The following is a 25,035-nucleotide window of genomic DNA, read 5'->3' as shown; positions in this document are numbered from 1 at the left end:
TTTCTTCTTTTTTTTTTTTTTTTGTTTTGCACTTATCAATTTGACTTCGCAAGCGAGATGACTCAGAATTAAAATTGGCCAGAACTTTAAAATTGGGCCCGTTGTCGCTCTCTGAAAATTTTAGACAGCACCTCAACTTCTTATCACAACTCCACACAAGAACAGCACAATGTCTTTCCCTGTTCTACCACTCATATCTTCCCCTACTGAAGATGCAACAATTGCCGAGTTCTCATTGGTTGGCCAAGTTTTATTCCCATGGACGTCTGTCACTGTTTCCAAACACTGGTTACAACAATTTCCACCTGATTTAGAAGTCTACGTTGACGCAACCACTGATTCTGAAATCACGGTCGATCAAGTCGTAGCACTTTTAAACACTGGTGTCAAGCAAGTATTTATCCCGGCCGCAAGATACCACGAAATTGTCGCAGAATCCAGTTTGCCAACTGAAAGATTTGCTGTTCAATTCGATAAAGATGACGTTTCCCAAGATCTCTTGAAATCAAAACTGTCCTTCATATTCAAGTCAAAAGTAGCCAACTTTAAATCATACAATGATGACGAAAATAGACAAATTTATATCCGAGATGACTCCTTGTCTCAAGAATCAGCCAACGAGCTAGCCCAATCGGGTTATACTCCCGTGGTTTCTGCAACCAAATTAACCACCAAGAAACAAGAAGCTGGCAGGATTTCTGTCTCCTCAATTTTCATTAGTACCTTAACCACTGACCGTCCTGATGGTCTCTACACAACTTTGATCACAACTCCAGCTCCATCATACACTGCCTTGGGTATCGTATACTCTTCCAAAGAATCCATTGCTGCTGCAATTGAGGAAAAAGTCGGTGTCTACCAATCAAGAAAGAGGACCGATGAATTATGGTACAAGGGTAAGACCAGTGGTGCCACTCAATCCTTGGTTTCTATTTCCAAAGACTGTGATTCTGATGTTGTTAAGTTTATCGTAGTTCCTAAAGAGGGCTACGGCTTCTGTCACCGCCAAGACAACTTCACATGTTTCGGTGATGGTCAATTAGCCGGCACTGAAACAAGTTTCGGCAAGGGATTGGCTAAGTTAGACACCACTTTAGCTGCCAGATTACAAAATGCTCCCGAAGGTTCATACACCCAACGTTTGTTCAAAGACGAAAAACTTCTTATTGCTAAACTAAAGGAAGAACTCGATGAATTGATTGAAGCCAAGGGTAAAGAAGAAGTTGCATGGGAATGTGCTGATTTGTTGTATTTCGCCATGGTTTGGTGCATCAAGAACGGCGTCAGATTATCTGATGTTGAACGTAACTTGGATATTAAATCCTTGAAAGTCACTAGACGTAAAGGTGACGCTAAGCCAGCATATGTTAACAATGAACAAAAACAAGCACAACCAGAAGCACTTGACTTTTCATTGGAAACTATCAAGGTTGACGACATCAATGCCGACAGTGAAGACCTTAATAGAGCCATGACAAGACCAGTACAAAAGACTGCCGATATCATGAAATTAGTCCTTCCAATCATAGAAAACGTCAAGAAGAACGGAGATAAGGCTCTTATTGAACTTACTGCCAAATTTGACGGTGTTGAATTATCTAATCCAGTATTGAATGCCCCATTCCCATCTGAATTAATGCAAATCTCTCAAGAAATGAAGGATGCAATTGACTTATCTATCAGCAACATAGAAAAGTTCCACGCTGCTCAATTACCAAAGGAAAAGGTCATGACTGTTGAAACTGCCCCTGGAGTCTTTTGTTCCCGATTCGCCAAGCCTATCGAAAATGTCGGTTTATATGTTCCTGGAGGAACTGCCGTCTTACCATCCACCGCCATGATGTTGGGTGTCCCAGCTAAAGTTGCCGGTTGTAAGAACATCATTATTGCCTCGCCACCTGCTCGTGCTACCGGTAAATTAACTCCCGAAGTGGTTTATGTGGCTCACAAATTAGGTGCCAAATGTATTGTTATGGCTGGTGGTGCTCAAGCTGTCACTGCCATGGCATACGGTACCGAATCTGTACTTAAATGTGACAAGATCTTGGGACCAGGTAATCAATTCGTTACTGCCGCCAAGATGTATGTTCAAAACGATACTCAAGCTTTATGTTCGATTGATATGCCCGCTGGTCCATCTGAAGTATTGGTCATTGCTGATGAATATGCCGATGCTGATTTCGTTGCTAGTGATTTGTTATCACAAGCAGAACACGGTATTGATTCGCAAGTTATCCTCATTGGTATCGATTTATCTGACTCCAAATTGAAAGAATACCAAGATGCAGTTGCACGTCAAGCCTCAGTATTGCCACGTAAGGAAATCGTCGCCAAGTGTTTGTCCCACTCTTATATTCTCTTGGTTAAGACTTATGAAGAAGCCTTTGAATTATCTAATAAGTACGCTCCTGAACATTTGATTCTTCAAATTGAAAATGCCAAATCGTATGTTCCAGAATACGTCGATAATGCTGGTTCAGTGTTTATTGGTGCTTTATCTCCAGAAAGTTGTGGTGATTATTCAAGTGGTACTAACCACACTTTACCTACTTATGGATATGCTAGACAATATTCCGGGGTTAACACTGCTACTTACCAAAAGTTCATTACTGCTCAAGATGTCACCAAGGAAGGGTTGGAAAGTATCGGTAAGGCGGTAATGACTTTGGCTGCAGTTGAAGGATTAGAAGCTCACAGAAGAGCTGTTGAAGTTAGAATGGAGAAGTTGGGATTGATTTAAAGCAATGTATATCTTATAAATAAAACAATATATTTGCATAAACTATAATACAAAATTTAAAATAATACAAAATTAAGCAGCAACCATCACTTTATCATGCTTTATGTTCTCAGATACAACATCCACAGGATGATTCAATTCATTCAAATATCTAAGCAATCTCACAACTTCTTTACCCAAGTTGGTATCAATAGAAGGAACCAAGAACGTATCTAAGCTCATATTGATATCGGGGAGTATTCTAGGTAAACTGTAAACCTGCTCTAAATTATTCACCAACTCTTCATGTTCCAGGGGAATATTTTCAAGATCTTTGGCAAGAACAATATTATTAAGTAAAGAATTCACAACAATTAACAGTTTGGTCAACACCAAAGTCAAGATCTTATATTCATTGGATTCTCGCGCAAATTTACCAGTTTCCAGCGAAAGAGCAACCACCACCCTAGCGAAATTTCCTAATATAACTTCACGGTTAGCAATTATCCAATGAAGCGACAACCTATTCAAGTTAGTGGTTAAATCATCAATAGGAATCAAATCAATAATCAACTTGGCTCCAAATAACATTTGTGAAATAGTAGGAGCTCGTACAAAGATGAATTTGGAAAATTCAAAACTGTTAGCTTCATATGGGATTATACTCATAAACAACTTGAATGATCTCGTCAACAAAACTCCAGATTTGTACAGGGTTGATTCATTGCTCAAGTATGCCAATATTAACTTGCGGGTATATTCTTGATCAGAAACACTAACCACAAAATTATTAGTGTAACTAGCAGTCAAACTGACATTTAAAGTACCATTCAATACTGCCTGCAAGAGTGATCTATTATGAGGTTCCTTAACTAATAATTTCGTAAAAGCATCAATTGCAAATGGGAAATATGAGTAAGTTTCAATATTGCATTTGGGAATAATGTAATCCTTTTCATCAACTTTAGGACCAAAGGATGAGATCAAAACAAATGATAAGAATGCTTCTTCCAAACTTCTTAAATCAATGAAAAATGCAATATTGTCCAACATTAAAAGACAGTCCTTGAGTAAACACAATCTCTTACGGCTAAATACAAATTTGGACCCATCTAATCCAATGTTCTTGACAATCGCAAACAACAAATCTTTAAATACTTTATTTCCAGCCATGGTCTTCTTGTTTGGTTCTGAGAAGGAAATATTTCTTAAAATCATAGTAATGGTGATTAATTCATCAATCAACATGATCCTATCATCAGCAGCACTCCTTGTTTGAAGCTTGCTAAAATGATGTTTGTTTTCCTGTTTGAAGTTTTGCAATGAAGTCATATAATCAGGAATGTGGAAATGAGGCACCTCACGAACTTGGTGGTGTGAAGTACTAAGAGACATTGCCGAGTTCATTAACGATGACTCTGTTGTAGTTGTGCTGGTGTCCACAGTGAAAATATCATCAATCTCAATATCGTCATCATCTTCATCACTTACAACTTCACCAGTAAGTGAATCAACCACGAACCCGATATCTTCTCCCGCCATCCCATTTGCTCCATTGACATACTTTTCAAATATGTCATCAATCTGCGTTCCACCAGACAATGTAGAAACATCATCCGAAACATATTCATTTTCTCCATTAGTGCCATCGACAATTCTGGTCAAGATATCCTTACCTAAAATTGAAAGAGCATCCAACAATTCCAAACAGTCATCGATACGGAATCCATAGTTTGCATCGGATGTAGTCACAAGTAATGTGTTTAATGCACTAACAACTTCAGAACTGTGAACCCCTCTGTTACTCTTGATTCCCATGACAAGCGCTTGGATATTGATAACACCCAATTCAGGTGCAAACAAATAGACTGGTTTGGTAACTTCAATTTCACTAGCAATTTGGGAAAGCTCCTTGATATTATGCATACCATGGGTATCAACCACTCTTCTGAATGGAATATAATTCTTGAGAATACTAGCTTCTTCCTTGCTCACCTCTTGCTTAAGTGTCACCCTTGGACTAGATATATCAGGATGACTCATACGACTAACTGATTCCAACTGAGAAATTGCCAGTGGTGATGCTTGACTTTGACGAGAAGTTGAGCCTGGTCTTGTAGGAATTGAGGTTTGAGAAGCTTGACGGACCAATTGTGGTGCACCAGATCCAGGCGATGCCTGTGGATGGTGTTGCAACTGTTGTTGATGCATTGCTTGTTTAATTTGGAATTGATTTTGAAGCATTGATTGTTGTAAATTCAATTGCTGGTTGCTAGCGGTTCTAGGAATTTGTTGGTTTTGTATATATGGGGAGTTAACAACACTAGGCGAATTTCCAGATGATGGATTACTTGCTCTTGATAATCTTCTTTGAACTGGAGTTGGGGCATTACTCAACATTGGGCTCTGCTTGATACCTGGAGATGGACCACCACTTGGTTCAGGAGACATATGGGCTTGCACTTGTTGATGCATTTGTTGTTGTTGTTGCTGAACTTGGGGTTGTTGAGGTTGCTGCTGTAGTGGTGGCTGTTGTTGATTCTGCTGCTGCTGACGTTGACGATATCTCTGAAGTATTTGATTTTGAAATTGAATTCGTCTTTGCTGAAGATCTCTCATTCCTTCTTGAGTAGCGGCATATTCATCATACGGAAGCAAATAATTAACATAGCAATCACTGATTTCTCTATCAATACGTTCGCGAATATTTAAATCGTTCATATTGATACCTTCATAAAGACCAAGTTTTTGTCCCATAACACACCAAGGAGAGTGGTTAGGTTGTTGCCTATTGAATGGTTGTTGAATGAATCGTTGCAATTGTTGAGGACCTCCCAATTTCTGGGTGAACACGTGAATAAAGAACAAATTGATCTTTTTGTTGTTAATTGCCACAGGCACAGGAATGGGTGTACCTCGACGATTCATGAAGTCATACAACACGCTTAAGAACAATTCTACTTGCATTTGAACCTGTAATGATTTATTAGGCGGAAGCTGTGGTTGTTGCTGTGGTGCCTGTTGTTGTGGTTGAGGATGTTGAGGTTGCTGCTGAGATGGCGACATTGCAGATTGCATTTGTGGAGACATCATATTCGCCATTGGACTTGCATAATTAGTACCTTGACTTAAGTTTCTTTGAACATTGATAGGAACATTGGAATTGTTGAGAACCGGTGTTCCTTGTTGTTGTTGTTGAAGAACCGTGTTGGCACCCAGAGACGATCTGGTACTAGAAGCATCTTGCTGTTGGTTCATTGGGGAATTCACTTGAGGTGGAGGAACATTACCATAACCTTGTTGTTGCTGTTTATTGATTTCAGCTTGTTTATGAAGCATTTGCTGTTGAAGTATTTGTTGTTTCATTCGATAGAGCTGCTCATTCTTACCTTGACTTAACTGCTGCTGTTGGGCTGCTTGTTGTTGTTGTTGTTGTTGTTGCTGTTGTTGTTGTTGCTGCTGTTGTTGTTGCTGCTGCTGTTGCTGCTGCTGCTGTTGTTGAACTTGAGCTTGTCTGATAAACATTTGGGGATTAAGATTCTGAGATTGATTATAACCCGAATCCTGCTGCTGTTGCAAGGGATTATAAGGTGACATCATAGCATCATCAGGAGACTGCTGTTGTTGCTGCTGTTGCTGCGGTTGTCCTTGATTTTGGTCAAATATTGAATTTAAAAAATCGTCATTGCTATTATTGGAATTGTCATTGTTGTTGTTACCTGAATCTAGGTTATTATTTCCACCGTTCAGAAATGCATTATCATTGAGCCAATAATTGTCGGACATGTTGCGAATCCAAAATCTGGGTTTGATTCGGAAAGATCCAAGGAGAAACTAGGTGAATTAGCGTGGATGCTTCGACTAAACTCAAGTGGTTCCAGACAACTCGAGTAGCTGGTTTAAATTTCCAACCTCACTATTTTTTTTTTTCTGGAGCTACAATTTTTGAAATTACACACGACTTATTTTCTTTATATAACGCGGTATTATAAACTATGTAAAAGAGATAGCATTAGTACACACCTACCAGAACTTCCACCAATGTTTATGTAATTTCTTTGATAATGCTTTATAATGTTCCATTTCGCCCCAACAATCTCTTCCCCATTCACAACCAGCCATATTGATCACGAAATCATGGTCCTGGAAGAAGTATCTAGGATCATCAGCCTTATCTGAACAAGCCCCTGGTGGAAATGAATTAATTTTTCTTAATGGCAAGAATCCGATTCTTTCTCTAATCCAAGGTTGAGTATTAAATAAAGTTTCCAATGCATCTTGTTCCTTATGTTCCCATTGCATATGCATTTGTTCATACATGGCTGGATCCCACCAGATATCTAACAACATCTCCGACCAACTAGATCTTCTCATTAAAAAAGATCCTAAATTAAACCCACCACAATCTTGAGTTATAATCATGTCAACAGGTTCAGTGTAATCAACATAAGGCATGTCAACAGGCAAAGACAACGGGTTGAATGTATCCAAAGTTCTATAAGTGGCATTGTCCAAATTATTCAAGAAATGCTCTTCTAAGGAAATTTGCGGTTCCATAATGAATGTATGTAAATCTAACCACCAAAACCATTCAGTGTTAGGATATTGCCTCATTGTTTGTTTCATGATATCAACCTTTTCCCAACTTTCTCTCCATTCATGCGAATATCGCTTCTTAATAGTCATATCTTTGATAGATAATCCATATCCATGTCTTTTGGCATAATTTTTCTTATTAGCAATGGAAGATCTTTCAACCGACCATTCTTGTGGTGATTTCCATTTCAATACACCTCCGCCTTCGTTGGCAGCTAATATAATAACAATCTTTGGGTCGGAGGGTTTGAAATGTGGGATAAACGGAGCATTGGTAAAAACTGACAATATAAGTAAAGCGACCAAGACCACAAACGTTTTCTTGTGTCTGTATGCTAATTCACCTATGGTGTTTATAACCCATCCCACCGACGAATTGTTGGGTTTGAATGTGTGTGAGTATTGTTCATCAGCATCATCATATTTCTCATTACTTGTACGGCTGGCTGAACGATGATGCGCTTCTGCCATGTCTTCATAATTACCCTTTGAGTAGGGTAAGGAAAAGCTCTGCGATTCACTCATTGTTGGTGACACTAGGGAGAAGTAAGTGTGAAATCTGATCAATGTTTAATTAAAGCGCGCAGAAAGAAAAAAAAATGTGGTTTTTTTTTTACAACCAAACCGTTGAAAGGAGCATTGTTTTCAATTGTGCCTGAAATTAGTCCGTGTATTACTATGTAAACGTGTTTCTATCTAAGCGGTAACAAGTTCTGTTCTGCACATTGTTGTCTGCATAAGGGACATTCAGGATGTTCTCTGATCCAATCAACAATACAATCCCAACAAAATATATGACCGCAAATGGCAGCCGAAGGATTAACCATAGGTGATAAACACAACATACAATTACGCGAATTTTCTGGTAAGTATGGTAATTGAGATTCATCTGATAAATCGATGATGTGATCAGTTTCAAAGTTTTCACTCAATGTTTGTAAAGTATTGATGTCGTGTATTCTGGTACCATTATCCCGCTGAGTGGCTGTATTAGTCTTTTCACCTTTCTTTACTAATTCATCATTATAGGATTTCAATGCCATTAACAGTTTGACAAATAATTGTAAGATGATAATTCCACCTAGCAAGGAATAATTACCACTTTGTTGTTGAACCTTTTGAGGATCCTTGTTATGACCAAATGCATATCTTAATCCAAATATCCTTTTCGAAAGAGAGTAAAACTCTCCTTTAAAATAAAACAAGGCTATATGGACATTAAGTATCACATCTAATACCTTGTAGTAATTGGAAAACATTCGAATCAACCATTGTTTGATACTTATGCTACCGTCTTTCTTCAGTTCCTCTTCACTTGACGATTTGAACAGCTTAAAAATTTTACTGACAATATATGGTAATACCGCATATGACAAGATGAACCCAATACGAGGTAATAATCGAGGAAGTCTTTTTCCAGTTTTGTTGACATATATTAAATCAACATATTCTTCTCCCAATGTTCTTGCTCCAAGTAATGTGGTCAACAGTAGGTAAAGAGCCTTGGCCAACACAGTTATTTCTTGAGGATAACTATTGATGAACCTTTGACCGTGTAAAATTTGAAAGAAATCTTGTAAATACGTTCGATATATTGATTCAAAGTATGCATCTTTTTGGTGGGCACGAACTGGATGTCGGTGTTAGTATTGTTGATTCCCCACAATTAATGTGTAAATTGTGTACATACCTATGGTTGCTGCATCTGCAAATGGTAATTGTCTGCTATTAGGATTGGATGACATGATGATTGTATCAGGTTTGGTTCGTGAGTGATATGATGAAGAAATTGTACTGGGGATTTTGTAAAGTCACCAATTAGTGCGATCTAACCGAGGGCTGTTAAGTTTTTCTTCTGACTAGTAAACCCCACCTTCGTTGAGACTACTGAATAATTTCGCACTAATTTGCAGTTGGTGGGATACGCATATACACACAAACATTAGGGATATACTAGAAGGTGTAATAGCTACATAATGTAAACCTATTTAGACATCTACGTCTTAACTATATTTAAATAATAAATGTATATACATTAAATTTTTGGTCATAACTATACCGAATTCTTAGATGGGGGGGCTAACTATGAACAATTTTCAAAAAAATAAACAAATCTCTCTTCATCAATAAACTATAGGAGATTCCCAACAACTAGTGTACAAAAACGAAGCAATTCTAATTCTATGAAAGCATCATCTTTAAAAAAACTCGTGTTACCTCAACAACGAATTTAATCTAACTTTTGGACCAATGATTCTAAAGCCTTACCAATGTCCAAGTTTGGATCTTCCCAGTTAATGGCACCAGAAGTGACTGGAGCAGCCTTTGGTGGGTTTAACTTGGCATATTCAGCCTTAGCTTGCTTAATCAACTTTTGTTCTTCTTTCAATTTCTTAGCTTCAGCTTGTTGTTCAGCTTCACATTGTAAATTACGTCTGTGGTAAGCACCGTAGAAAAGACCGGCACCCAAGAAGGACCATCTTAAAATGTTAAAGTTGGATGACATTGCTAATAGATTGTATACTGGATGTAAAGAGATTTCGATTAAATGGATGAATTTTTTTTTTTCTGTGAAAAAAAAATTTGGCTCTGTTTACTTCAAAATGAATATTTGATTGGTTCACACTTGGTCACATGATTACCTGTCGAGTTTCTCCCACACCAATTAATTCCGACTGCTCTGTATCACGTGCCTTGGTCCCCGAATTTCGGCAACAATTTTTTTTTTTTTTAGCAATTAGTCCTATGGCACGAAAAGCAGCTACATCACAATTCAACTTTTTCTCCTGTACCCCATGATTCTTACTAGACGATCATTCTTAATTTATTGTGCCATTGTAATTATATCGATGTTATTGTCAGCAGTGGTCAAGAGATCAACACCAATTGGGTCGATATCTACTCGAATTGGGTTGAAAGCATCGACAATAGTCACTAAAAGAACATTTAACTTCTCGTCATGGACCGGCAAAGATGGAGCTAATAATAACAGTGGGGGCTCAAAATCTTATACACATAGTAGCAATAGTACCACAACTACTGTATCAGCCAATTCTAGTTCAACTGCAGCAAGCTCTACTGCCCTTAACTATGATACTGCATTCACCAGCACTTTGAATTATAACATTGCTGTGGCTTATCAACCTAAGGACCGCGAAGATAAGAACTTATTCCAAAGAAATAATGCCAAACAAGTACCACCGGCTATACAATCACCTACAGGTGAGGACAACTTATTTGTTAGCCAGTTATCTTCTAATGGATATCTTGCCCTTGGTGTTGCCGATGGAGTTGGAGGTTGGTCGGAAGCAGGGTATGATTCGTCCGCGATATCACGAGAATTGTGTGCGTCCATAAGATCACACTTTGAAAATAATGATAAAACGGTGTCTCCTAAACAATTGTTATCGATTGCATTTAAAGAAATTATAGAATCGCCGAAGGTGGAAATTGGGGGAACTACTGCATGTATTGGAATTTTGGGTCCAAATAAGGAATTTCAAGTGGCTAACTTAGGAGATTCATGGTGTGGAGTGTTTAGAGATTTTAAATTAATCCATGAAACCAATTTCCAAACCCATAACTTTAACACTCCTTATCAATTATCCAAAATACCAAGACATATACAACGACAAGCAGAAATGGAGGGAAGAAGATATATCGTTGATACCCCAGACCTAGCAGATGAATATGTATGGAAGTTACAACTGGGAGATTTAGTGATGTTTGCAACTGATGGTGTTACTGATAATGTTGTTCCCCAAGATATTGAAATATTCTTAAAGGATCAACTTGGAGAAAACAGCAAAAAGTTGGATGAAGTTGCAACCACATTTGTTAAAGAGGTAGTGACTGTATCTAAAGATCATAATTTCCCTAGTGCGTTTGCCCAAGAGTTGTCCAAGTTGACAGGACAAAAGTACTTGGGTGGTAAAGAGGATGATATCACAGTAGTTTTGGTCCAAGTTAATTAGAATGTTTATAAATGTGTAAAGATGTCTATTGTGTAAAATAGTATTCAAGAGCCAAAAAAAAAAAAAGCGACGTATTTTGGTGCTGCCAAAATTAGGCAACCAGGCAAACAAAACTATATCTAAGAATTTAACCTTGACCATCAATGCCTCAAAGATGTCTCCGCTGAAACCCAAGCCTAAGCGTGTATTGGGAAATTCCCTAAGTCCGTCTCAATCACCCAAGAATCTTGCATCAACACAGCCTATTGAAATTTCCACTAGAGATACATCTTCTTCTTCTTCTCCGTCGCCGCCCCCACCACAACAAGATACAACCGAATTTCATAAAGCACCCACCTTCAATTGTCCTATTTGTGATGAGCTGATGTTGACCCTAGTACAGTTGAACCAACATATCGACGATGCACATTCTAGCGAGCCACCACTCTCGTCAACTCCACCACGAAATCAACCCCACTTAACAGTAAAACCAACCACTAGAAATAAAACAACTCCAACGCGTAAGATAAACAAGATATCATATGCAGAAAACAACAAAGGGTTTAGTATCGCTGATGCAAATGAGGAATTCCTAACATTACCCAGTGCAACTCCTACTACTTCTCTGAGAGAATCCCCCGTCAGCCCCACACCAGGACCATATCTGCATAGAATAACTCGATCACATTGGAAATCGTCCCAAAACTCCACGCAATTAACTTGCAACGTTAAAGGTTGTGGAAAAACATTAAATATTAAGAATGGTATTGTAAATTGTCGAAAATGCGGAGAGTTGTATTGTAATGAACATACTCATTATAGAATACGGTTAAGAAATGCACATCAAGGAGAACCGCCATTACCGAAATATGAATCTAGTAAAGCTGGAATATGGAGTCGATGTTGTGTGAACTGCTACTTGGATAAACCTGATTTGAAATTGGGCACTGATGTTATTTATATTGATTTGACGACTGAATTCAAACAAAAAAGACAAGATAAGGTAGAGCTATATCACTTGAACAGAAACAAAATCCAAAAGCACTTTATCAAGTTAACCAACTTATTGGCAGAACAACAACCTCAAAAGAAATGGAGTATATTTAGTAATCTCCAACAACAGCATCAACTTGAATCAGAACGAGATATTGTCGGTGCTGAGGACTGGCAAGTGGACTTGGAAGTCAGCCATTGTTCAATTTGCTTTGTCAAATTCAATTTGTTAAATCGAAGACATCATTGCCGTCTCTGTGGGAGTATAGTTTGTGATGATCCTAATGGGTTTCGAAAGAGTTGTTCCATGTATGTGCCATTGAATAAACTTTTGGATAAGTTACCAAACTTGAATTATTCATCCCATGTCAAGGATAATTTCGAAAACTTATTGCAAGATGATTCTAAACGATTCCGTTGTTGTGTTAATTGCAAAGATGCATTATTGTACGATTGGAAACGTCAACGAAAACCAACTCACGATGATGAACAAATGAATCTAGTATTTTCAATTTATGAAACTATTCTATTGCAAAAGAATCAAATTGATTTTCTTTTACCAAAATATGAACTATTAGTGCATGGAACTGATGAATTAAACAAGAACAAATTACGTTCTAAACTAATGATTATTTTAAAAGATTTTGAAAATTCAGTCATTCAGTTTAGAAATCAACTATTTGTAACTAGAGATGATAAATTGGTTGTTAATCCCAAATACATCAAATTAGAAAAGGTAATTAATAATATCTATCAAAGTATTGCTATATATTTACAGGATAATATTGTACAATACAAACAAATAAGTGAGGTGCACAAGGAACAAGAACAAAACGAACTTAGACGTATCCAAAAGGAAAATTCTCCACAGCCACCAAGATTAACTAAGAAGCAAATTCGAGAATTGCGAGATCAATTAATGGTGATGAATGAACAGAAATTTTTAGTGGAGAACCTAATTACAGAGTATACAAAATCAAGAAGGTTTGATGAATTGGATGTCTTGATTAATAATAAGAAAGAGTTACAAGAAACTATTGATAATTTGGAACAAGAATTGGGAGAGTTTGGATTTTGATATTTGGATACATAACACTGAAGAAATTTATGGATAAAGCTTTGTTGGGATGATAATTGTAACTGAGTATGTAATCCTTGAATGTTGTCTTTAGTTAATTATATAATATCATATAGTAAAAGTTCTGAAGTAATCTTATTAGTTTCAAAAGGCAAGAAGTGAATTTCCCTTTCACAAATACTACATTCAACCACAGTCTATTAAAATTACTTTGTACTAAGAATAAATAATTGTATAAATCTATGCTAATGCAAAAAAAAAAACCTTTAACGCTTGTCAACATCTCCATGGTAAATAATTTCATGTCTTATTTCATTGCTGCTTCCTTCTGCAGTGGTATCTTGGCTTGCCTGATCTTCACTTTGTTCCAATTGATTCTCTTCGTCATCTGCTTTCGTGTCTTCAGCATGAATCCATTTCTTCATGAAATTAACTAACACATTTGCAGTCATAACTTGTTCGGCTTGGTATAGAACCAAAGGCACTAAGATGATACCTAATTTAGGATTGTGAGCTCCATATTGGGAAGATACTAAGGATACACCCAATGCGGCAGTTTTAGCAGGCCCACAGAGCATGATTGCCACTGTATCTTTTCTATTATAATAAAATGGGCGGAAAATCTTGTAACAATATTTGTAGACTGTGGTGGAATTTTCATCTGGCTCAGTACTCAACAATAGTTTAACAATATAAGGACGAGCATAAAGATATGTCAATACCGTGAAGAACAAATAAATTCCAATATTGAAAAACACGAGGAATATAATGGATGCGTGTGATACCTCATTGAATGCATTTTGATAAAAGGCAGTCGAGAAGGATTGAAACATAATTAATAATAACATAAAAGATCCAACTTTACCTAATTTGAAATATTGCATGGCCCATTTGGTTTGTTTTGTAAATATGTTTTGAACAACTTGACCAACAAATAATGGGATAAACACTGACAATCCCAATTGTTTCATGGTCTGAGCATATAAATATTGAATAGACTGAGTTCCATCAGTTTGGTGACTTGGATTACCAAAGTCCCATGTTCCTCTCATGTACATCTGCAATAATGCCGGAGTTATAAATGCCCCCAAGACATTACCGATGAACACTTCACACAATGTTAAAATATCATTACCATCGGCTAATTTGGTCATAACGACATTTGAAGAAACGGTGGTGGGACATGCATGGGTAACAATAAGACCAACTAATAACCAATCGCTAATTTCGGCATCATTAGAAAGTTTAATTCCAGTCGCAATACCAAAAATGATGGAACTTGTGATTAAAAACGACATGGATAACACGGTGAAATGTGCTCTCCAATTAGCAATATTAACTAGCAACTGTTTTGTAGACATTGATAATCCACTAATCAAAAAAATAATGGCAACGGCACCATAACTGATGGTGTATTCTGCTCTAATTAACCCTCCCTGTCTGGCAAAGTTAGGAAATGAATGAGCTAATGCTATGAACACACCAAGTAATACAAAAAACCATTGGCCTATTAAGAACAGTATTACCTTGGAAGTATATCTATACGGTTTTGATTGCTTTATCGTTTCTAGCGTAGTCATATCTACTATTATGGTGTTTAAACAAATGTTACTACCAGAGACCGATTGTTTTAGAAGGGAAAATGCAAGATATTATATATGAAAATGAGTAATTAAACCGTCCAACGATATATTGTGAAAAAAAAAAGTTGTTAGTGATCCGAGTTATTAAGGAACATAAGCAAAAAAAGAACAATAAGAATGATTTATCATGATGGTCCGGGAAGGCGGAAATGGGCTATATGCAGGACGTTTGCGTTCAGCCTTAGAAGTTCGGATAGATTTTCCCGGTACCTTAACTATGAGAAAATCACGTGTGATAAGAATAATCTCGGATCGGAGTTGACTTTAATATTAATTAATACTCGCCTAATTATAAAAACCCGTTCGCCACAATAATTGAGTCAAATGATTCATTAATTCACATGGTCTGATGGCCAACCAATAAGAGTGGTAAGGACATGCTTATTGTATCGATAAGTCATGGAACAATTTCCACTCGGAATGAATACTTTAAGTGTGTAATATTACACAAATGTGGGATTGTCAATTGCAAAGCTGGCTAATTCAACAGCTATTACAAGTACACTTGAACGCTCTTGTAAGTGTAACCTTACTAGCAAGCCTGTTTCGGAGTACCTGGTGCTTCAAATGCGTAAATTCTCGTAATGCCCCGATTTATACTTTGCAAGTTTGACAGTTTCATAACCAGAAGATCAGTATCAGAAAAAAATCAACAAAAAAAAAGTAAAGTGATCAGCTTGGAGCACACACTGACAATTATGCTGTAGGCTTTTAATAATTGACTAAGTTCCATTATTGACTTCTTGAGTAGCACACGAATGTAGCTTTTTGAATCAAACATTCGCCAAGGGAAAAATAATTTAATCCCGATGTCTCGCTTAACGAGGCCCCAGTTGCTCTTGCCTAATTGGGAAGAACATAAACATTCGTAACAAACCATTGAATTTATACAAAAAATATGGAGGGGAGGGGGAAGTACTTGCCTAAAATCCGTTTTCAGATATTCATCTCTTTTGCTTGTCATTCTTCTTAACCAGTATCCACATACTATAGAATAGTTCCATACATATATAACCACCTAGGATACCATAAGAATATTTGCAACTATAGTAAACATCAAGCTTGACATATTTTCTAAGACGACTCATATAAACAAATGACTCGAACAACCTTAGCACCACCACGCAATGGTGGCGGCAGAGAAAGTCAATTTGTGAATAACTTCTGGGGATCAGGAGATTATGGATATACCACCATTCAAACAAGAATTAAAGATTCGTTAAGAACCATGCAAGAGTTGATTGATTTTTACCAAGAAAAGATTCATGTTGAAAAAGAATATTGTAAGAAATTGGAGAAATTGAGTAATAAATATCCAATAGGTACTCATGAGACTGGAACTTTGAGGAAATCGCTAGACAAACTAAATGTTGAGAATGAACATATGATTCAAAATACCTACAAGTTTGTTAAATCAATCGATGAGATTAATCTAGTCAAATTGAAAAATTTCCAAGGTGTGTATAGTAAAAAGGTGAATAAACTACAACATCATATGAATAAAGTATTGATGAAAAAGCAAGACGCTTGGAAACATTTGGAAATCGTCAAGAATAACTATCGACAAGATTGTATCAAGATTAAACAATTTAAATTATTGCAGCAAACTACTTGGGGCAAGGAATTGGAAAAACACCAACGGGATTATCAAAAGGTGAATTCATCAATAAGCACAACTAGAAAGAATTACCAAATTGCTCTTGCAAGTTATAACGAAATTAATGATATTTATATTAAAGATTGGAAAATATCTTTAAATGATTATTACAAATTGGAATTGGAAAGAATTCAAACTTGTAAAGTGAATTGTTTTAATTATTGCAATAATATTGCCACCTTATGCGTTGATAATGATCAATCAGTTGACTTGGCAAGAACAGTATTTGCACAAATTCAACCTCCCTGGGATTTGCAAGAATTTAGTAACAATTATGGTACTGGAGACAAGATTTATCAAGGTTGTGCTTTTGTTGAATATATGAATGGAGAAGAAGAAAAACCTATTGAGTATCTTTTATCAAATGTCAACAATCCTGATCATGTACCTATATTGTCCAGAACATACCTGACATATTCCCTGGCTTCTCATGGAGTGGTGCACACTAATGCTAATAACAATCATGTCACTAATACCAATAACAATCCAAATACTCATGTCACTAAGCAATTACCACCAATAGCACCATTAGCACCATTGGATATTGCCAAACCAAAAACTCCTTCCCCTACAAGGAAGCAACCTCCTGAGATTGAAACAAAATCCAACGTTCATCAAGATGTATTTTCACTCAAGGACAGGGAGACCCATGATTCAGATGAGGAAGATTTCGCTCGTTCCAACGGTTCTTCTAATTACTCCAATCCAACCACATACTCTAACTATTCTACTAACTCTAATAATTCTGAACAAAGACATTGGGCATCGCCGAGAAGAAAAGAGAAACAGTTGCAACAAGTTCAAGAACAAATCACCCGACGGGCAACTAATGAATTCCTGAATTTAATGAAGAAACCAATCCCCAACTTAAGCAAACCTGACACTTCACCCACAAAAGTACCAGTTATAAAAGATTTTTCAATTGATTTCATTGCCAAAGCTCTTGAAGATTTGAATTCTGGTGGAAATGGAGATGTTAACCAATTTAGACGATCGGTTAGATCTCAAGCAGAATCTAAACGAGAAAGCTATCAAACCGAACCCACCACACCGGTAAGACCACAATCAGATTTTGTTGATGATAGACATGAAACCGCTACTCGATACGAATCAATTAATTTCAATTCTCCTGTGAAGTCACTTAATTTCGCTTCACCAGAACAACTCCAAAGCAAACCAAGACCAAAATCATTGGTTCTCGAATCAGAACTGTCAAATATTTTCGGGCATTCATTACTGAGAAAATCAACCAAATCATTTTTGAACTTACATGCAATGATCAATCGTACCCCGGCAAATCAAAAACCGTTTATTGGTAAGGCCAGGGCAAAGTATTCATTTACACCACAATCAGATGGAGAGTTGCTATTTAAAAAGGGATGGAATATGTACATTATTTATAAACAGGAAGATAATTGGTATGTATGTGAATTAGGAAACAATTGCGAAGACCATGAAGGTTTGATTGGGTTAGTTCCTGGTAATTATTTAATTGAAGGTGATGATTTATTTTAGAATTTTATAGTAAATAAACTATGGCTTTTTTATTATTACGCAATTTTATCAGTGCGATTTGTAGTTGGTGTATTTTTTTTCTGACCACCACCACCACCACCCATCGTTGGCTGTTTGTTCTTTCATACTACATGACTAAAGCTATTGGTAAATCTGAGGTGGTTGAACCATATTCAATCAAAAATATCCCGCCTTTAATTATTGGAGGTGCTGTGTTTAACACGCAATATTCATCTGATCCTCACCTGCTTCCAATCCAAGAAATTATTCAAACTGCATTTGATCTTGGAATTAACGCTCTTGATACATCACCATATTATGGACCTTCTGAAGAATTGATCGGAAATGCCTTGACTAAGATCACTTATCCTCGTGAATCTTATTATATCTGTACTAAAGTTGGACGAGTTAAGTTGAATGATTTTGATTATTCCCGTTCCCTGGTGCGTAAATCAATTGAAAGATCATTAACGAGATTGAACACAACCTATCTCGATTTGGTATACATGCACGATATTGAATTTGTTGAAGAAAATGAGATAATTGAAGCCTTGAAAGAGTTGAAATTGTTAAAGGTTGAAGGTAAGGTCAAGAATATTGGGATTTCTGGCTATCCAATAAAATTTTTGTACAAGATTGCATTGCTTGCCAAGTCAAATCCCGAAATTGGACCCCTTGATGGAATTTTATCATATTGTAATGGATGTATACAAAATATCAAATTATTTGAATATTATGACAGGTTAATTAATGAGTGCGGTATTCAAAAAGTTATGAATGGCTCGATTCTTTCAATGTCATTGTTAAGATCAGATATAACCCACTCATTCCATCCTGCCAGCCAAGAATTAAAGGATAAAGTATATGATATTTCCCAGCAATTATTAAAGGAGGACAATGTAGAATTGGCAGAATTGGCCACAAGATTTGCATTAAGAGAATGGTTATTTGAAACAACCAAACAAACATCTTCGGAATTAACTTGGAATGAAAGTACTGCTATTGTTTTAGGTGTTTCTAATATTAAAGAATTGAAGGTTGCCATTGATAGTTATTGGAATATTAAGGAGAATGTCCATAATATTAATACCACGGATATTCCCTTGGTTAAGAAAGTTCAAGATTTATTAGGCAAACAACATTTCAATGAAGTTTGGCCAAGCGGTATCCCAGGTAGAGATTAAATAGAATTATAGAGTAATTGTAACAACTTTTAATATAAAATTTTTTTGTTTACATTTCCTTTAGTAGGCGCCATGAATAGATGGAAGTTAATATTGAGAAATTGTTGCAAAAAATTGGTAAAATGCAATAACAAAATACCCAAGAAGTTTCAAGGAAATTCCTCTACTCATTTTCAACAATAATCAGGAGTAACCATTCGTCACATTCCAATATAACCAACATTTTGTGATTGATAAATTTGTTTAAACTGATTTATCAAACATCTTTACTCTTCCCTATGCACGGTCGAAATTTCGGAGATTAAAGAGCAAACAAACAAAAAAAAAAAAACCAACCCATGTAAAAACACGTTAACAAGACACGCGGTATAGTGAACAAATCTACAACGTTCAATCACTCACAATGGCATTCAAGAGATCATTTTCGAATAGGGCAGGTGGAAACGCTGGTTCTAGTCCAGGCGAAGAAACCGTTATAGAATTGGATAAAAAGAAGCAAGTCACAATTCGTAAATTCAACAACATCAACCTAGTTGATATTAGAGAATTCTACATTGATAAAGATGGTGAAAGAAAACCTGGTAAAAAGGGAATTTCATTAACTGAAGACACCTGGTATAAGTTATTAGAAAACACCAACAAGATTCAGAACGCATTGGATGTTTTGAATGGTCAAGTTCCAAAATCGGCCACCCCTTCTAAACAAGAAAAGCCAACCAAGAAACAAAAAGTAGAAAACAGTGATGATGAAGAGGAGTTTGAAGATGTTGACATTTCAAAGAAACCTCCAGCTAAACAAGAACAAGAAAGTGATGCTGATGATTAGAACTTCTAATAACATTACATAGTACATGTCATTTTGCTTTTACAGCCAAATTTATGAAATGTGCCAATTTATCCATACAGGGGCTATTCGGTTATATAAATAGAAAGTATTTAATGTGTTAGATACGCTAATATCAGATTAGGAAATCTCAAGCGCATTTCCTGTTCATTTTCGCACTGCTAAACTATGTGTAGAGTAAATTATTCCAGTTTGTGGTACATAACCAATTTTTTTTTTTTTTCTTGTACTGAGCAAATAACAAAAAACCTGACAAATTAAAATGTGATTATTCTTGGTTAGTACAAAATCAAGGACACTGGGCCAGTTGGTTACCAATAATAATTATCTTGAATATTTGTACGAATTCGTATGTTTTCGTCTTAGCCCGCATTGTTTTGTTGTGATTGTAAAGCTAATAATTGCACTACAATTTCCTCTTAATTTAAGGTAAATGCTCACGTGGGTGGAGAACAGCCTCCATTTCCACCACTCCAACAATAGGCACAGAAAATATTTTCGTATTGTGATTTGGAATTTTTTTTGTTATCGCAGTAGAAAAAATTAATACAAAATTGAATTAATTAGGTTGCTTTTGCGGAAACGATATTGCCTTATGTTTCTAACCCACTTTATTATATTCCTAAAACTCTTTGTCATTAATCATTTCCAACGTTAGCTAGTATCACCATCTACACATTTCATTTTTAATATCTTGTGACTTGAAATTTTCTTCAATTGATTCCATCTTTTTTTATATTAGCCTAAACTGATTTTTTTTTGAAACCGTGCAACAGATCAGGGCTTAAGTCATTAGCTGTTCACTACCGATTACCCTTTCTGAATATACCCACCGCATTTACAAATGGCAAAATCAAGAAAATATCCCAAGGGAAATTACAATGCTATTGAAGGGGAGCGGTCGGCCCCCTCTCCTTCAGATCTTAACTACAATGTCACGCCACCCCCACCTCCAACTTCAGAACAGCCATATACCCAACCACCAAGACTGAAACTCTCGACCACACATCAGTTCAACCCAGAATCCGGTTCTTCTAACAATAGATCATCTAAATCACGGCATGATTCCATTGTAGCCGGTGTTCGTCAAGCAAGACCCAATTTAGAAAGTGGAGATGACTACACCGAAGCAAGCAGAACCGCCAGTCCATCTGGAATAGCAAACCTGGCTTATATTGATCATAGAACTCATAACGATTTGGCACATCTTCATTCATCCCCCGCAAGATACAGAAGACGTACTACCCAGAAATATACCCCAATTGCCAAGCAAGAGCAACCACAAGCCGACCTTGACACCGATACTGATACTAATAACGGAGTTTATCGCAGATATACCGATAATCCAGCCACAAGTTTACCATTAACCAACAAGAATCTCCAACATTTGTTAAAGAACTCCAGAATATCCACTGCACCAAATCCAGGAACTTCTGGTGCAACCATTAGTAAATCTCCAATCAGTCCTTCTGCCATTGCAATTGATATGGATCAATATGCTCATGAGCAACGACAATTGGCCAGGGCAAGATCGTGGAATAATCCTTTCAGACCAACTAATATAGACGAAGAATTTGAAACGGGTGAAGGTGCATCATTCCATTCTGAACATGACGAGGATGGATATTCAGTTAATTCCCTTGAATTTGGTGAATCTAACCCTTCATCCGATCATTCAAGTGATTCAACATCTTTGGATGATGTTTGTTTCCCTGACTATTATCATGACGGTACCGATGCTGATGCTATTAAAACATCTCAATGGCCCGATTTACGAATTTTAGAAGAGTTTGTCCTAGAAGAATTAGAAGAAGCTGAAGTTGAACATTCAGTGCAACCCGAAGAAGATATGTTTCAGACTGTTAATTTCGAAGGCAATAATATAATCCATCATGATGATACGGGTGCTACATCTTCTCTGCCCAAGTATACCGAAACAACCCCGCTCATGGATAACTATCAAGTTAATGAAGTTGAGACACTTGGTCTGAAGGAGAATACAATGAGAGTAAGACCCACATCAATACAACCGTGGGAAATGAGCAAGGAGAAGATTCCTACTATTTTAAATAAATCCCTGACAAGGAATTTCAATGGTAAATACAACCAAAGAACTGGGAAATTGAATGGAGAATTATGTCGATTTACTTATTTTAGAGAAGATTTAAACAAGACCATTCATTCACCTTCAATAAGTGGATTAGTATTGAGTAGCACATTTGATGAAGAGAAGCGAGTGAACTCTGACCAAAACAGTACTGAAGAAGAAGATGGTGAGACAGAACAACAGAAAACCCTCTATGAAAAACTTGAAGATCTTTTCCAACCAACTCACTATAGTGAACGAGTTTCAACTAGAACATCATCTCTTCATGAATCATCAAATCATCTTAATATGTTGACTCCTTCTGGAATTAGTTCTACTAATTTGGCAATGCAAGCAAAAGCTTCTAAAGGTACGGTTACCGGTGAAGCAGAGACTCCCCGCCCAGGCACAGCTTATGGATCCGTAAATGATATTCCTTCGGCAACTTTAGAAAGCGAAGCAAGACCAGAACCATTTTGGTTGGATGTGTTAGATCCAACTGAGGAAGAAATGAAGGTACTTTCCAAAACATTTGGGATCCATCCTTTGACTACCGAAGATATCTTTTTAGGAGAAGCTCGTGAAAAAGTTGAATTGTTCAAGTCATATTATTTCATTTGTTTCACTTCTTTCGATGTTGTGTATGAAAGACGGAAACAGCGTGCCAAAGAGAACGAAAAGAAGATGAGCAAATTACAAGAAATGCTTGAAAATTCAAGTTGCATTGATGATGACGGTGTAAGTATTTCGGATCGAAAGTCAAAACTCTGGAGATATTTCACGTCAATGTTTGGTGGTAGCGTAAAAGATAGAAGAAGAACTCCTTCATTTGTTGAGAAACAACCCAGCACATCCGTTAAATCAAGAGGAAAGAAGATCAGAGAAGGTGAGTTGCTGCCTCTAAACATGTATATAATTGTCTTCAAGGATGCAGTTATTACATTCCATTTTTCGGCTACTCCACATCCGATTAATGTTAGAAGAAGAGCAAGAATGTTGAAGGAATATTTAACTGTTAGCTCCGATTGGATTTGCTATGCATTAATTGATGATATTACAGATTCCTTTGCACCTATGATTGATACGATTGAACATGAAGTGAATGCAATTGAAGATGCCATTTTAAAGATGCACTCCGGTGATACTGATTCCGAGGATGATTCAGATTCCGATAGTGATTCTGAATCGAGTCGTCACAGTCTACGTCGTCGTCGTCCTAATCCTCATCAATTACAGAAAAGTTCCACAAATTATACCAAGAAGCTGACTGCAGATAATGTATTTGTATGGAGAAAGCGGTCAAAATCAACCGTCGATCATCAACATTTACCAGGATCACGATTCAAGGTCGGATCTATATCGTCAAGCTCCAGCAAAAGTTCCAGCTCAAAGTCTACTGCATCCAAGATTTTAGGATGGAAACGTAAAGGAGATATGTTGAGAAGAATTGGTGAATGTCGTAAACGGGTCATGTCAGTATTGCGATTATTAGGAACAAAAGCAGATGTCATTAAGGGGTTCAGTAAACGATTTAATGAAGTTGAAACAAATCCATATCTGGGCAAACAAGAAATTGGAATGTATCTTGGCGATATTCAAGATCATATAGTTACTATGGTTCAAGCATTAAACCATTATGAAAAATTATTGGCTAGATTCCATTCAAACTATTTGGCTCAAATCAATATTGACATGACGAAAGTTAACAATGATACCAATGATGTGTTGGGAAAAATTACCATTTTAGGTACTATTGTATTACCAATCAATGTTGTTACTGGGTTATGGGGAATGAATTGTATAGTACCAGGTCAAGATTACGATGGTCTAGGCTGGTTCTGGGGAATTGTGTGTTGCATGATCTTGTTTAGTATTTGCGCTTACAACTATGCCAAAAGAGTATTTGGTTTGTAGAATATACATAGCTTATTATTTTTCAGCTCGTGCAAACGGTTGTCTCGCTAGGGGGATTAAAATTTCACAACCTTGGCAAAAAAAAAAAAAAAAATACACAAGGATAACTTTTTTTACGATTTGCCATTGAATTCAACGTCCCCTTATACAATTAGAAATTAGTTCATCATGAGTCTTCAAATGTCGTTAGTGTTCTGCACGATGATCGCCCAGATGATCATCTTGCTAGTGTTAGTTCTACCATTACCTCAAGTTGTCCGTCAACAGATTGTTAGTTTAGCCCAAGTTTGTCAAAATTCCCAAAATTTCAAAGTTGGTGTCATATTCTCGTTAATGTTAATGACTTTACAATTCTTAGATTGCTTGAAGAGATTACATAGATATTCTGGTGCTGTTGACAATCCATACTTTGACAGCTCTAACAACCATCATTATGAGCATCTGTTGAGCTATGACCAATTGGCAAGTAAGTTTTACGCTCAACGTAACCTTTACTTGAGTGGCGCCATTTTATACTTGATGTTAGCCATTGCAACTGTTTTAGCCATTGTTAAGAAGATGGTTTCTAAAGAAGCTGAATATAGGGAATTGGCAGCAACTGCAAATGACACTTCACTCAAGTCAAAGCAAGAACAAGAAGAAATTGAAAAGTTACAACAATTAATTGACAAGAAGCAATTGGATATTGACACTTTCAAGAAACAAATATCAGGCTTGCAAGCTGCATACAATGACTTGTCTCCCGAGGTTAAACCAGATTTAAAGGAAAAGAAATCTGAGTAGAGATAAAAAAAAAAAGTACAGTGATGTATATTTGAAAGTATATAATAAAACAAAGCAATAAAGTGAGGGT

At 36.6% G+C, this 25,035-nt stretch overlaps 14 protein-coding genes across 14 annotated transcripts; 8 read left to right on the top strand and 6 right to left on the bottom strand. All coding sequences in view use genetic code 12, as the record gives it.

The window, feature by feature from the left end:
• Positions 1-7: 7 nt before the first annotated feature.
• SWI1 (Swi1p) lies at positions 8-7,883 on the bottom strand (the record flags this gene model as incomplete). Its single annotated transcript, XM_007376627.1, has 4 exons — positions 8-4,716; positions 4,768-5,269; positions 5,681-6,042; positions 6,115-7,883. The coding sequence occupies 4 exons, from the start codon at positions 6,503-6,505 to the stop codon at positions 2,813-2,815; spliced, it is 3,159 nt and encodes a 1,052-aa protein (XP_007376689.1).
• HIS4 (trifunctional histidinol dehydrogenase/phosphoribosyl-AMP cyclohydrolase/phosphoribosyl-ATP diphosphatase) lies at positions 170-2,740 on the top strand (the record flags this gene model as incomplete). The annotated part of the gene is made up of 1 exon (XM_007376629.1): positions 170-2,740. The coding sequence occupies one exon, from the start codon at positions 170-172 to the stop codon at positions 2,738-2,740; it is 2,571 nt and encodes an 856-aa protein (XP_007376691.1).
• MNN10 (alpha-1,6-mannosyltransferase) lies at positions 6,671-7,861 on the bottom strand (the record flags this gene model as incomplete). Its single annotated transcript, XM_007376628.1, has 1 exon — positions 6,671-7,861. A coding segment is annotated over one exon (994 nt), but the record flags the coding sequence as incomplete, so codon positions are not given.
• Positions 7,884-7,961: 78 nt separating the features above from the next.
• Positions 7,962-9,129, bottom strand: SPAPADRAFT_72602 (ubiquitin-protein ligase peroxin 10; the record flags this gene model as incomplete). The annotated part of the gene is made up of 2 exons (XM_007376626.1): positions 7,962-8,945; positions 9,006-9,129. The coding sequence occupies 2 exons, from the start codon at positions 9,058-9,060 to the stop codon at positions 8,008-8,010; spliced, it is 993 nt and encodes a 330-aa protein (XP_007376688.1).
• Positions 9,130-9,262: 133 nt separating this feature from the next.
• SPAPADRAFT_62521 (F1F0 ATP synthase subunit e) lies at positions 9,263-9,837 on the bottom strand (the record flags this gene model as incomplete). Its single annotated transcript, XM_007376625.1, has 1 exon — positions 9,263-9,837. One exon carries the CDS (start codon positions 9,819-9,821, stop codon positions 9,546-9,548), a length of 276 nt encoding a protein of 91 aa, XP_007376687.1.
• Positions 9,838-10,110: 273 nt separating this feature from the next.
• Positions 10,111-11,289, top strand: PTC7 (type 2C protein phosphatase; the record flags this gene model as incomplete). The annotated part of the gene is made up of 2 exons (XM_007376624.1): positions 10,111-10,271; positions 10,338-11,289. 2 exons carry the CDS (start codon positions 10,111-10,113, stop codon positions 11,287-11,289), a joined length of 1,113 nt encoding a protein of 370 aa, XP_007376686.1.
• A 55-nt stretch (positions 11,290-11,344) lies between these two features.
• On the top strand, positions 11,345-15,045 carry PEP7 (Pep7p; the record flags this gene model as incomplete). Its single annotated transcript, XM_007376621.1, has 3 exons — positions 11,345-11,873; positions 11,925-12,374; positions 12,453-15,045. 3 exons carry the CDS (start codon positions 11,444-11,446, stop codon positions 13,337-13,339), a joined length of 1,767 nt encoding a protein of 588 aa, XP_007376683.1.
• SPAPADRAFT_62515 (bile acid:sodium symporter family protein) lies at positions 12,353-14,617 on the bottom strand (the record flags this gene model as incomplete). The annotated part of the gene is made up of 1 exon (XM_007376623.1): positions 12,353-14,617. The coding sequence occupies one exon, from the start codon at positions 14,491-14,493 to the stop codon at positions 13,606-13,608; it is 888 nt and encodes a 295-aa protein (XP_007376685.1).
• Positions 14,608-15,036, bottom strand: SPAPADRAFT_62514 (uncharacterized protein; the record flags this gene model as incomplete). The annotated part of the gene is made up of 1 exon (XM_007376622.1): positions 14,608-15,036. A coding segment is annotated over one exon (205 nt), but the record flags the coding sequence as incomplete, so codon positions are not given.
• A 1,033-nt stretch (positions 15,046-16,078) lies between the features above and the next one.
• HOF1 (formin-binding protein) lies at positions 16,079-18,154 on the top strand (the record flags this gene model as incomplete). The annotated part of the gene is made up of 2 exons (XM_007376620.1): positions 16,079-17,775; positions 17,881-18,154. The coding sequence occupies 2 exons, from the start codon at positions 16,079-16,081 to the stop codon at positions 18,152-18,154; spliced, it is 1,971 nt and encodes a 656-aa protein (XP_007376682.1).
• Positions 18,155-18,246: 92 nt separating this feature from the next.
• SPAPADRAFT_62512 (D-arabinose 1-dehydrogenase (NAD(P)(+))) lies at positions 18,247-19,378 on the top strand (the record flags this gene model as incomplete). The annotated part of the gene is made up of 1 exon (XM_007376619.1): positions 18,247-19,378. One exon carries the CDS (start codon positions 18,286-18,288, stop codon positions 19,336-19,338), a length of 1,053 nt encoding a protein of 350 aa, XP_007376681.1.
• Positions 19,379-19,741: 363 nt separating this feature from the next.
• SPAPADRAFT_142754 (chromatin-binding transcription coactivator) lies at positions 19,742-20,164 on the top strand (the record flags this gene model as incomplete). The annotated part of the gene is made up of 1 exon (XM_007376618.1): positions 19,742-20,164. One exon carries the CDS (start codon positions 19,742-19,744, stop codon positions 20,162-20,164), a length of 423 nt encoding a protein of 140 aa, XP_007376680.1.
• Positions 20,165-21,026: 862 nt separating this feature from the next.
• MNR2 (putative Mg(2+) transporter) lies at positions 21,027-24,182 on the top strand (the record flags this gene model as incomplete). Its single annotated transcript, XM_007376617.1, has 1 exon — positions 21,027-24,182. The coding sequence occupies one exon, from the start codon at positions 21,027-21,029 to the stop codon at positions 24,180-24,182; it is 3,156 nt and encodes a 1,051-aa protein (XP_007376679.1).
• Positions 24,183-24,350: 168 nt separating this feature from the next.
• SPAPADRAFT_56637 (uncharacterized protein) lies at positions 24,351-24,965 on the top strand (the record flags this gene model as incomplete). Its single annotated transcript, XM_007376616.1, has 1 exon — positions 24,351-24,965. The coding sequence occupies one exon, from the start codon at positions 24,351-24,353 to the stop codon at positions 24,963-24,965; it is 615 nt and encodes a 204-aa protein (XP_007376678.1).
• Positions 24,966-25,035: the final 70 nt, after the last annotated feature.

Source organism: Spathaspora passalidarum, assembly GCF_000223485.1.
Source record: "Spathaspora passalidarum NRRL Y-27907 unplaced genomic scaffold SPAPAscaffold_6, whole genome shotgun sequence".
NCBI lineage: Eukaryota > Fungi > Ascomycota > Pichiomycetes > Serinales > Debaryomycetaceae > Spathaspora > Spathaspora passalidarum.
This window is presented reverse-complemented; position numbering and strand designations above follow the sequence as displayed.